The sequence below is a fragment of the Giraffa tippelskirchi genome, chromosome 5 (assembly GCF_054371585.1).
Source record: "Giraffa tippelskirchi isolate mGirTip1 chromosome 5, T2T-mGirTip1v1.2.pri, whole genome shotgun sequence".
Taxonomy (NCBI): domain Eukaryota; kingdom Metazoa; phylum Chordata; class Mammalia; order Artiodactyla; family Giraffidae; genus Giraffa; species Giraffa tippelskirchi.
This window is the reverse complement of record NC_137279.1, coordinates 59415348-59428624: the sequence shown is the minus strand read 5'-3', so window position 1 is coordinate 59428624 and position 13277 is coordinate 59415348. Positions and strand designations below refer to the sequence as shown.

The following is a 13277-nucleotide window of genomic DNA, read 5'->3' as shown; positions in this document are numbered from 1 at the left end:
TGCTTAAAAGAAACACAACCTATGTTTTTCCAAAGGGGCTTCTTAGGTGGCTCAGTAGGTACGAATCTGCCTACCAGTGCAGGACGTGTAGGAGACATGGGTTTGATTCCTGGGTCCGGAAAATTCCCTGGAGTAGGAAATGGCAATCCACTCCAATATTCTTGCCTGGAAAATTCCATGGACAGAAGAGTCTGACAGGCTAGAGTCCAAAGGGTCACCCATGGGGTCACAGAGTTGGACATGACTGAACACAGCACAGCAACACAGTGTTTCCAGTCATGACAAAATTCATACAGTCGCTTTATCCAAAGCTAATATTTTCTGCATTTGCTCATTTTTAAGCCTCTATTATTCAAAATAATAGGATATGTGAAGTTTTATAGCCTATTTATATTGCTACTGGAGAAGGCAATGGCAACCCACTCCAGTACTCTTGCCTGGAAACTCCCATGGACAGAGGAGCCTGGTAGGCTTCAGTCTATGGGGTCGCACGCAGTCTATGGGGTCGCACAGAGTTGGACACAACTGAAGCGACTTAGCAGCAGCATATTGCTATTTCCAGTCTTAAAATATTTTGCATATGCATTCATTTATTTAGCCCTTGCAACAGTCCTGTGAAGTAGGTAACACTGTAGTTCAAACTCGACAATTAAGTAGGATGCCGGATGCATCTGAAGTGTAACAATGAGATCATCTGAGGAGAAGTGGACATCATGGGACCTTCAAGCAGAAGATTCAACATACTGTAGAAGTAGAATCAACAGAACTTAGTAAAAGATTGGATCCGGAAGTAAAGTAGAGGCCTCAAGCCACACAACTTATGATGTGACTTAAGCAGCTAGAAAGATGATAGAGCCATTTAGCTATGTAACAGTGTGTGCTGCAGGATAATGACTAGAACTTAGAAAAATATGTGGCTCCTGCCTATTGAGAAACCTGTATGCTGGTGAAGAAGGAACAGTTAGAACCAGACATGGAAAAATGGACTGGTTCAAAATTGGGAAAGGAGGTATGTCAAGGCTGTGTATTGTCACTCTGCTTATTTAACTTATATATAGAGTACATTATGTGAAATGCTGGGCTGGATGAAGCACAAACTGGAATCAAGATTGCTGGGAGAAATATCAATAACCTCAAATAGGCAGATGACACCACTCTAATGGCAGAAGGTGAAGAGGAACTGAAGAGCCGCTTGATGAAAACGAAAGAAGAGAGTGAAAAGTTGGCTTAAGATTCAGCATTCAAGAAACTAAGATCATAGCATCTGGTCCCATCACTTCATGGCAAATAGATCGAGAAAAAGTGGAAACAGTGACAGTTTTATTTTCTTGGGCTCCAAAATCAATGTGGACAGTGACTGCAGCCATGAAATTAAAAGACGCTTGCCCCTTGGAAGAAAAGCTATGATAAACCTAGACGACATATTAAAAAGAAGAGACATCACTTAGCTGACATAGGTCCATATAGTCAAAGCTATGGTTTTTCTAGTAGTCATGCACAGATGTGAGAGTTGAACCATAAAGAAGGCTGAGTACCAAAGAATTGATGCTTTCAAATTGTGGTGCTGGAGAAGACTCTTGAGAGTCCTTTGGACAGAGAAGATATCAAACTAGTCAATCCTAAAGGAAATCAACCCTGATTATTCATTGGAAGGACAGATGTTGAAACTGAAGCTCCAATATTCTGGCCACCTAATGCTAAGAGCTGACTCACTGGAAAAGACCTTGATGCTGGAAAAGATTGAAGGCAGGAGGAGAAGCAGGTGACACAGGATGAGATGGTTAGATAGCATCACTGACTCAATGGACATAAGCTTGAGCAAACTCCTGAAGGACAGGGAAGCCTGGTGTGGTGCAGTCCAGGGAGTTGCAAAGAGTTGGACACGACTTAGTGACTGAATAACAATGCAGCTCTCCTGGAAGTGCTAGGCAAACATCTGTATGACTTACAGAAAGTATCAGCTTTACACTTTCAAGTTCATCTTCCCTCTGAAGATCTGTTTAAGACAACTTATATAAGAGAAGATCCAGGTTTATGAAAAGCAAGTTCCAGAGAGGAATTCTGTAGGGCAGTTTCTCCAGGTTATCTCCTTACCACTTGAGAGAGGGATGGGAAGTGCTCCACACTCCTCTCTCAGGCATATGAAGGACATCCTAGATCAGGGGTTCCCAGCCTCCAGGATCTAATGCCTGATGATCTGAGGTGGAGCTGATATAATAATAACAACAGAAATAAAGTGCACAAAAATGTAATGTGCTTGAATCATCCTGAAGTCATTCCCCTCATGCCAGTCTGTGGAAAAACTGTCTTTCACAAAACTGGTACCTGTTGCCAAAAAGGTTGGGTACCACTGTCCTAGAGAACATCAGGAAAAAATTGAGGGTGTCTGCAAGAAAGGCAAGATGGACCTTACACTCTTTTCAAGAGGCTAGCTATGAAGGTAAAGAGACTTATAGGATAATTTTTATGCAGCCACCAGGGTAAAGAAGGGTATTCTGAGATTCTTACATGATCCCAGGATTTGGGGATCATGGTCTAACACAGAAGCTAACACCTGCTTCTCATTCAATGAATTCTCAAGTTCTGAGGCTGGCTGGGTCCTACCCAGTGGTAAGGCAAGTAGAGAAGATAGTGCTGGACTAGTTGTACTTTCCTTTTTTAATAGAACAACTTTTCCACAAGCCTAGTGAATGTCAAAAAAGGAATGAGTTTTGCTAACATGCTAGGTCCTGATATTGGCTGATGTTTTGGGAGAGGGGAACCTAGAAGTAGAAGGCTGTGGGTGGATCTTTGGGGGCAGTAATGGACAGGGGTGCAATAAATTTGCCAAAGAGTGTGTTGCCTGCATCAGGAACTATGAGGCATGGAATTTCCCATGGGAGACCTCCATGTAACCCATAAAAAAAATTCCACGAGACACTTACATAAACGAAGGCAATGGTAGATGGACCAGAACAATATTAGGCTCTGCCTCTTTTAGTTTAATTTTATCTTTTATACCATGACCCTGGAGAAATCAACAAGAACAAAAGAAATAAAAATGGACATGCCCTCTATTCCCCACTGTTGTTGCCTTAACACAAGTCAGGCTTTAGACTGGATTTAGACTGGATTTTTTTATCACACAAATGAGTCCTGATTACCAAAACTAGACCGGTCCTTGTCACTGAAAGTGACTGGGAAACCATGGAACTTGCTCTGGAGATCTCATGAGCAAGGAAGTGAGTCCTGATAAAGCTTGTGGAATAAAGTGGTTGGAGATAAATAAGGCCCTTCCAAGGAAGCAGTTATACAAAGTTCACGACTTACATGGTTTTTCATGCCCAATAATATTGAGCAAAAAGTAGATTGGTTAGATATTAGCATAGGGTAGGGTATTAGAAAAAAAAAGCAGAAAGATAACAGAAGCCTAATAAATGAACAGTTGAAATCAAACAAAATTCTTTACAATAAAAAATGGGTGTGCCAACATGTTGTTTTGTGTGACATCTACTCTCCCATATTTGGTATCAGAATGAATGATATTATTACTCATATTCTATAATGTGAAAGTCCCAACTGACACAAAAAGTATGGCTATTGTTTTTATCACTATTTTTCTTGATTTTGGAATAACAGTCACCAAAGTAGTCTTTTTAGATAACCGTATTTCCCAAAGCATTTCTTTTGACTTATCAGTGGATCTGGGGAAAAATGCCAAGAACAATCAAATTTAAGAGCTCCAACTGATTCAAGATCATATGTAAAGAGAAATAATATTTTACATTAGACTAAGCCAAAATGAAAATGGGATTAAAAATAAATCATTGATTTATTCACAAACTCCCTATCATATGCCAATTATAAAGAGTCTCGTTTTTCCCCCCTTACATATCTACTTAATGGTAAAGAGATTTGCGACAACCACATGGGAACATTCTGAATACTTCCTTGGTGACATTGGGCAAGGAAGTTTGGCAATTAGAATCTAGAAACTAGAGTCTGTAATTCTGGATTTTATTTCCAGATCGGAAGCCAACTTTTAGTGACCCATATAATTTGCTTACTCCTCAGCACCGCATGCTTGATTCTACATACAGAGCGAGGGACCATCTATCTTTCAGGGGACTGGGCAAGTGTCTAATCTGGGCTTGATGTTTTATAACCCTGTGGGGTGAGCAGGGATATACTGACAGCACAGACTAACAGGTAAACCACTTTTGCCTTTCTGTCCCAAGTTATTTTTGCCAGTGTGATGGCAGGTGCCAGGGAGAAAAAGCAAACACATCTGAATGGTGGCAACAGTACCGCCAACCTCGCCAGGAGTGTTCCCTGTAAATACCACCGTGGAACTCTCCCGTGCCAAGCAAGGCTACATGCAGTTCCTCTCCTGACACCGCACAATTCATCACCGAGCTAATCGGGAGGGGGTTTAAGGACTTCTACCTAAAGCTGGTTTTCGGTAGGGAGGGGCTTGGTTTGAAGAGATCCTAAGGAACTAGATATCTCTCTCTTCCCCTTAGAAGAATCTCTGTAGGTCCAAACGGAGATGAAACTTTTCATGTGATTAAGAGAGAAGCTGGTGATACATTAAAAGCCACACTCTTTCCATTTCGTCTCTCCTGCTGCCTCTGCTGCTGCTGCTCCTGCCAACACATATGCTTTCCACCCCCATAGAGGGCCCCCACTGCCAGTTCTCCATCCACTGCCACCATCAGGAGGACTCATGCATTCATTGCACCTGTTTTATGAGGCTCTCCCAGCTACGTCCACCTGTCTATAAACAGCTCTGGGGGGACTCTGGGACAAGTTAGTGATGGCACAACTCTACACACAATTTATTGGTGACTTCTTGTGGGGGGATGGGATCCCAAGAGAAACAAAGGCTGAATGAGGGGCATTAGTGACACCTCTTGCAAGGCTGGGAACTGAATTGTAATCCTGGATTGTGGGGATTGATTCTGTATCTCACTAACTGAAAATGTAGTTCCTTTGCTCTCGTGCATTTCAGCCATAACTGTCAAGGAAACAAAAAGTTGGAAAATATCCTAGGAGAGGCACAGAAATGGAAAGAGGCAGTGAAGACATTTAGTTGGTGTAGGAATTGGAAACACAGTGAGTAGAGCCAGGAAGGCGATAGAGAGATTTAAAAGGAAATCGGCACAGAAATGGTAAGGACCTAACAGAAGCAGAAAATTAAGAAGTGGCAAGAATACACAGAAGAACTACACAAGAAAAGTCTTAATGACCTTGATAACCATGATGGTGTGGTCACTCACCTAGAACCAGACATCCTGGCCCCCCCTGAAGTCAAGGGGGCCTTAGGAAGCATTACTATGAACAAAGCTAGTGGAGGTGATGGAATTCTAGCTGAACTATTTCAAATCATAAAAGATGATGCTATGAAAGTGCTGCACTCAATATATCAGCAAATCTGGAAAATTCAGCAGCAGCCACAGGACTGAAAAAGTCCAGTTTTCCATTCAAATCCCAAATAAAGGTAATGCCAAAGAATTGCCACACGATTACACTCATTTCATATGCTAGCAAGGTTATGTGCAAAATCCTTCCAGCTATGTTTCAGCAGTTTTTGAACTGAGAATTTCCAGATGTACAACCTGTGTTTAGAAAAGGCAGAGGAACCAGAGATCAAATTGTCAACATTTGTTAGATCATGGAAAAAGCAAGGGATTTCCAGAAGAAATATCTACTTCTGCTTCACTGACTACATTGACTATACAGATCACAAAAAATGCTGGAAAATTCTTTCACCTGTCCCCTGAGAAACTTGTATGCAGGTCAAAAAGCAACAGTTAGAGCTGAACATGGAACAATGGACTGGTTCAGAATTGGGAAAGGAGTACATTAAGGCTGTATATTATCACCCTGCTTGTTTAACTTATATGCAAAGTACATCATGCAAAATGCTGGGCAGGATGACTCACAAGCTGGAATCAAGATTGCTGGAAGAAATATTAACAACCTCAGATATGCAGATGATATCACTCTAATGGCAGAAAGTGAAGAGGAACTAAAGAGCTTCTTAATGAAGGTAAAAGAGGAGAGTGAAAAAGCTGACTTGAAACTCAACATTCAAAAAACTAAGATCATAGCATCCAGTCCCATCACTTCACAGCAAATAGAAGAGGAAAATGTGGAAGCACTGCAAGATTTTATTTTCTTGGGCTCCAAAATCACTGTGGATGGTGACTGCAGCCATGAAATTAAAAGACACTTGCTCCTTGGAAGGAAAGCTATGACAAAGAGAGATTAAAGAGAGATTAAAAATCAGAGATATCACTTTGCTGACAAAGGTCCAAGTAGTCAAAGCTACGGTTTTTCCAGTAGTCATGCATGGATGGGAGAGTTGGATCATAAAGAAGGCTAAGCACTGAAGAATTGATGCTTTCGAACTATGGGGCTGGGGAAGACTCTTAAGAGTCCCTTGGACTGCAAGGAGATGAAACCAGTCAATCCTAAAGAAATCAACTCTGAATATTCATTGGAAGGACTGATGGTAAAGCTGAAGCTCCAATACTTTGGCCACTTGATGTGAAGAGCTGACTTATTGGGAAAGACCCTGATGCTGGGAAAGGTTGAAGGCAAAAGGAGAAGGACGCAGCAGAGTATGAGATGGTTAGATAGCATCACTGACTCAAAGGACATGAATTTGAGCCAACTCAGGGGAGACAGTGGAGGACAGAGGAGCCTGGCATGCTACAGTCCATGGGGTCTCAAACAGTTGGATATGACCTGGCAATTGAAAAACAACATCAACACATGAGCAGCAGAAACTCAGAAGCAAAGAAACTTAAAAGCCTGAAATGCCTAGTAGTAAAAAATCTGTGTCTCAGACTTGACTACTCTCTTCCCTCAGAGTCTCTGCCCAATAGCCCAGCTGCATGGCAGACCTCTCTCATATAGTAGAAGGTAGGATAGAGTATTGACATATTGAATAGAGTACTCAATGACTATTTGCCAAATTGGATTGAATTGTCAATAACATGTTCTTGACCCTGAGGGTCCAATATACTAGTATAGAAAGAAGTGATGCTATTTTGAATAGGAAGAGATGAACCTCAAATACAGGAGGAGGGATTTGGATAGACTAAAAGGAACATTCTTCTCTGACAATGAGGAATTGGAATTAAGAGCCTCTAGAATCTCCTTCTTTATGTATCTTCAAAAAATGGTTGAACACATTCTCTTGGGGATGTAGGAATGAATGAAACTCAAAGACAATAGTTTATTTTCCAGATTACTTCTTTCAAAGATATCAGTCCATAAAGAGTCATGGAAACTTGGTATAGTGACCAGAATGTCATAACTCTAGCCTGATTGCTTTGTGGAATATGTCCTTGATTGCTAAAAAGTTCAAATGGGACTTTTCCTCATGACCCTAATGAAATTTCCTCGTGGGATATTCAGGGACAAAGATCCAGGTTTTGGAGGACCACTTTGAACATACACATACATACATTCAAAAGCAGAATTCAGAAATACTGTTTCTCAATTTTTCTGGCTCTTCTTTTTAGCACTGCAAAGATTGATCTTTAGAAAAATGGAGGAATAAAGTAATATTGGTCTGGTAATGAATGTTGGGGAAGGCCCATATATCAAGAGACATGCAAGGCTTAAAGCTTGAGGCCATAAACCTTCCTCTTTTGAAGGAACTTTTTAGTGTGATAAAAATGGAACCAAATAGATTAAATAAAGAACATAGTTCATTAAATACTTTGAGTATTGTGCTGTAAAATGAAACTGGATATGAAGGGATGAGGGCTTCCCAGGTAGCTCAGTGGTAAAGAATCCGCCTGCCAATGCCAGAGATGCAGAAGTGGGTTCCATCCCTGGATCGGGAAGATCCACTGGAGAAGGGAATAGAAGCCCACTCCAGTATTCTTGCCTGGGAAATCCCATGGTCAAAGGAGACTGGCGGGCTGCAGTCCATGGGGTCGCAAAGAGTAGGACATGACTGAGCAAATAAACAAACAACAACATGAAGGGATGACTTAGAGGCTATTTCACAATGGAATTCCAGTAGAACTTTCTGAGAGATTAAATGTTTAGGCTCATGTCTCTGAAAGCCATATTTTACAAGATCAGAAGTTTAATAATTGCAATATTGATGTTGTCAATAAAATATATTTAAATTAAGATGTCTCATTCAGAAAGCTCCTGTCAAGAATTTTTCAGTATTCTTCTTTCAGGGTGGAAGTTGAGGACATGAATACAAGGATATGGTGGGAGACAATAGATTTCCCCATGGATCACATAACTAAAAAAGAATTTCTATGCTTAAGAACATTGCTTCTAACCTTATAATGAGGGCACTGTTAAACGTAATATAAAAGACCATGATATATAAATTAAGTGTCAAATAAAAAATAAATTCTTAATTCTAAATATAAGTGAAGATTTCTTTCTGATATAAATTTCAGCAAAATCTTTTTGGATCCACCTCCTCGAGTAATGAAAATAAAAACAAAAATAAATGGGACCAAATCAAACTTACAAGCTTTTGCACAGCAAAGGAAACCATAAACAAAAGGAAAAGAGAATGCACAGAATGGGAGAAAATATTTTCAAATGAAGTGACTGACAAGGGATTAATCTCCAAAATTTACAAACAGCTCATGCAGCTCTATATAAGAAAAATAAACAATCTAATCAAAAAATGGGCAGAATATCCAAATAGACATTTCTCCAAAGAAGACATACAGATGGCCAAGAGGTATATAAAAGATGCTCAACATTGGTAATTATTAGAGAAATGCAAATCAAAAAAAATAGTGTCACCTGACACCCGTCTGAATGGCCATCATCAAACATTCTATAAACAGTATATGCTGGAGAGAGTGTGGAGAAAGGGAAACTTCTTATACTGTTCATGGGTATATAAATTGGTAAAGCCACTATGGAGAACAGTATGGAGGTTCCTTGTAAAACTAAAAATAAAACTACCATATGGTCCAGCAATCCCATTCCTGGGCATTAGAGTTTTCTAACTTGAAAAGACACAAGCACCCCAATATCCACTGCAGAACTATTTACAATATCCAAGACGTAGAAGCAACCTCAATGTTCTCTGACAGAGGAAAGGATAGAGAAGATGTGGTACATATATACAAGGGACTATTGCTCAGCCATAAAAAAATGAAAGAATGACATTTGCCACAACACAGATGGACTTAGAGATTAATTTTCTAAGTGAAGTAAGTCAGAGAAAGACAAATATCATATCACTTATATGTGGAATCTAAAAAAAAAGATATAAATGACCTCATTTGCAAGACAGAAACAGACTCACAGACTCAGAAAACAAATTTATGGTTACCAAAGATGAAATGTAGGGGAGGAGGGGTAAATTAGAAGCTTGGGATTAACATATACAAACTATATATAAAATAAAGCCTTGTTGATAGTAAACAAGGACCTTCTGTATAGTATAGGAACTCTACTCAACATTCTGCAATTATTTATACGGGAAAAAATGGATATATGTATATGCATGACTGAATCACTTTGCTGTGCACTTGAAACTAAAACAACATTGTAAATCATCTATATTCCAACATAACACAAAAATTAAGTTAAAAATGAAGATTTCTTTAATTAATACTTTGCTTATTTCTTAGTCAAATGAGAAATTTGAACATTGGATAGTGAGAAAATATTACATCCTATTCATTTATGAAGATTATTCTGGAGTTTCATTAAAATACGTTTGCCTCACCTAATTTAGATATTTTGGATATCTTGAAGATAGGATATTTTGAAGATAGCCTTCATATAAACTGGGCTTCCAAAACTGGAAGCATAGAAAATGATCTGGTCTTTGAAACTGATGCTTTATGTTGTCCACTTTTTCTTCCTTGTGAGGGTTTTTCATATTTAGTACAGTCACCGCACACTTTGAAAACCATGTGTATTTCACTCCCAAGACCACAGTGTTTCATCTTTGCATGAAATCCCTTCAGTCTTAGGGTTCCCTGCTGACCTCCCAGAGCATTTCTTTCTGTCTTTTCTATTTTGTTAATATCTGCTACCTGCCCATCATTCTGCTCAATGCTGGGGAGAGTCAGGGCTGCCAACTAATATCTATGAGACATAACTTGGTTAATTTGGGGTTTTACAGATCTTTACTAAGATTAACATTTTTAAAAAATAAAATAATAATAAATGGTCATTTAAAAAAAAATAGAGAATTACATGAAGCAAAATGTAACACTGTATCTTCTCCCTACAGGTAGCCTTATTGATAAGTGCAGAGAAGTTCCTTGTCCCAATATATCTCCTCTCTATACTTATAATATTCTAGAACTTTTTATACAAATAGAATCAGGTTTATAAACTTTCCAGAGCATTTCTTGCTTAACACTTTTGATGTATGATATTTTCTTGTGTTGTGGTTTGTGGCCAGTAGGTGGTGGGGTTTGGGATCTGAATCCCAGTGTGGTGGATATTATGGGCTGTAACCCACTAGTTTGCTTAGTTTTTAGTGTTCAGGTCTCATCTTTGCAGTCTTATAATAGAGAAAGCTCCCTGAGAGAAGGACCATCCTGTTTTTTGTATCTCCTATAGAACATAAGGCTATGCCAGGTATAAAGTAAGCTCTCAGGGGATAGAAGGTAAACTGAATTAAGTGGTGGTATGGGCCAGAGGAGGCCACCCCTGAAAAATCACCAGTAAGTTATAGTGCATGTGATGTATATGTATAACCGTATCTATATATCTAGATAGGTATATCTAGAAATTAAATTTTCTCTTTTCTCAAAGAGTCAATAATATCATATTTACATATCTGACATGTCTAATTTCATCCTTGTGAGGTGCAGAGGGAAATATTTAATACTTCCATTTAATGGGTTTGGAAGTCATGCAAAGAGAGATTCAGTTATTTTCTGGCAGTAACACAGATTAACTATGATCTGAACACTGGTCTCCAGTATCTCCTATACTTAGTTCAGTATCCTCTCCCCATGACTACTTTGGAACTTTTGCACTTAATAATTCCCATATATTTAAGCATCAAGTAAAGAAAAATGATGAGCCAGATAAGAAAATTAATGTCAATATATTAACCATATAAGCACCTATTCTATACACAATGGAATATTTCAGCCGTAAAAAGGAACAAGATTGGGTTAATGTACAGCCATGGATAGACATAGAGACTGTCAAACAGAATGAAGTCAGAAAGAGAAAAACAAATATATACTAATGCAAGTATGTGGAATCTAGGAAAACAGTACAGATGATCTAATTTGCAAAGCAGAAATTGAAACACAGACATAGAGATCAAGCATATGGATACCAAGGGTGAAGGGAGGGGTGATAGGATGAATCAGGAGATTGGGATTGTCATATATACACTATTGATGCTATGCATAAAATAGACAACCAAAGGGGAAAAAATAGATAACAAACAAGAACCTATTTTATAACACAGGGAACTCTACTCCATGCTCTGTGGTGACCTAAATGAGAAAGGAAATCCAAAAAAGAGGGGATATACGTATATATCTAGCTGGACCACAAAGAAGGCTGAGCACTGAAGAACTGATACTTTTGAACTGTGGTGCTGGAGAAGACTCTTGAGAGTCCTTGGACAGTAAGGAGATCAAAACAGTCAATCCTGATGGAAATCAACCCTGAATATTCACCGAAAGGACTGATGCTGAAGCTGAAGCTCCAGTATTTTGGCCACCTGATGTGAAGAGCCAACTCATTGGAAAAGACCCTAACACTGGGAAATATTGAAGGCAAAAGGAGAAGGGGGTGGCAGAGGATGAGATGGTTAGATAGCATCACCGACTCAATGGACATAAGTTTGAGAAAGCTCCAGGAGACAGTGAAGGACAGGGAAGCCTGGTGGGCTACAATTCATGGGGTTGCAAAGAGTCGGACATGATTTAGCAACTGAACAACAACAAGAGCTAATCCACTTTGCTGTACAGTAGAAACTATTAATAACAGAACATTGTAAAGCAGGTACACTTCAATAAAAATTAATTTAAAAAAATCTAAGTACCTGTTATTCTTTTTTTTTCTTTTTTCTAAAGTTCTTACCATCACTGTGAAAGCATGCACAGCAGAGAAGTTCAAGGACGGGTCATCAGTTTTCTGTTGGTAAACCACACGATACTGGAAGATGATGCCATTGGGAGAGTCCGGCTCGGTCCAGTTCAGCAGAACTGAATGCGCACCGGTGACTTGAGCCCAAGGTGCTGGAAAATCTTGAGGTGGAGCTTCCAGAGTTCGTGCTGACGACCACAGACTCTCCACAGAGCCCCTGGAGTTACAGGCTCTGACCCGATATTCATAGAGCGTGAAAGGCCTCAAAGTGTCTGCATCGTCAATAAATTCAAGGGCTCCTTCTGACCAGACAAACACAAGGGATTCCTCTTCAATGCCAGTAGGACGTCTGAAAGGAAACCCAGAGGGAATCAGTGACACCGCACACTCAAAAGAAGGTTTGTGGACAGAGAAATTGCTTTTTAGAAGAATTTGTTACAACTCAAAATTTTTCAACAGTTCCGTTAACAAAATGAACATGGCAAGTCTAATAACAGGAATTTGCTTGGGAACTCTTTAAAGGGTAAAAGTCAAACTTATTTCAGATGGCTTCTCCAAAACCTAGTAAAATGCAGAGTATGTTCAAGAAATTCTTTCAGCTATCTAAGAAAGGAATTTAGTCCCATCTTTAGATTCTACTGATGTCAAAACTAGGGCTCATGAAGTCAGACAGAAAAAAACAAGTAACTATCACTTTGTTGTACACCTGAAACTAACACAACATTTTAAATCAGTTATATTTCAACCTTCCCTCCTACCCACCCCCCAAAACCCCTAAGGCCCATGCAAACTCTTTTGGTACTCAATATATAGAGCATTGGAGAAGGCAATGGCAACCCACTCCAGTATTCTTGCCTGGAGAATCCCATGGACACCACAGTCTGGAGAGCTACAGTCCATGGGGTTGCAGAGTTAAACACGACTGAGCGACTAACACACACACACATATAGAGCATTAAATGTCTAAGTAAGAGAAATGGAATTGTCAGTTGTTAGAATGGTCCCAAATATGTGATATGATATTTTATTTGGAACAGATATTTGCTAATCTGGGTATAAAATCATGGTGCAGACCTGACCAGAATGGGAAGTTTCTGAAGAATTGTGGTTGGTCTCTTTCTGTGTTACCAGCATCTGAACCCAGTAAGCTCAATAAAACTTTTTTTAAAAATTAAAGTATAGTTAATTTACAAAGGTGTGTTAATTTCTACTATACAGCA

The 13277-nt window shown here is 39.3% G+C and overlaps 1 protein-coding gene across 1 annotated transcript in view; it reads right to left on the bottom strand.

Moving 5' to 3' along the window:
* The window catches only part of USH2A (usherin), a 901466-nt gene that overhangs the window by 125643 nt on the left and 762546 nt on the right, over nt 1–13277 (bottom strand). Inside the window, exon 60 of the mRNA XM_081491700.1 lies at nt 12052–12406. Coding sequence (XP_081347826.1) covers nt 12052–12406 — 355 coding nt within the window. The remainder of the gene's footprint in view (nt 1–12051; nt 12407–13277) is intronic.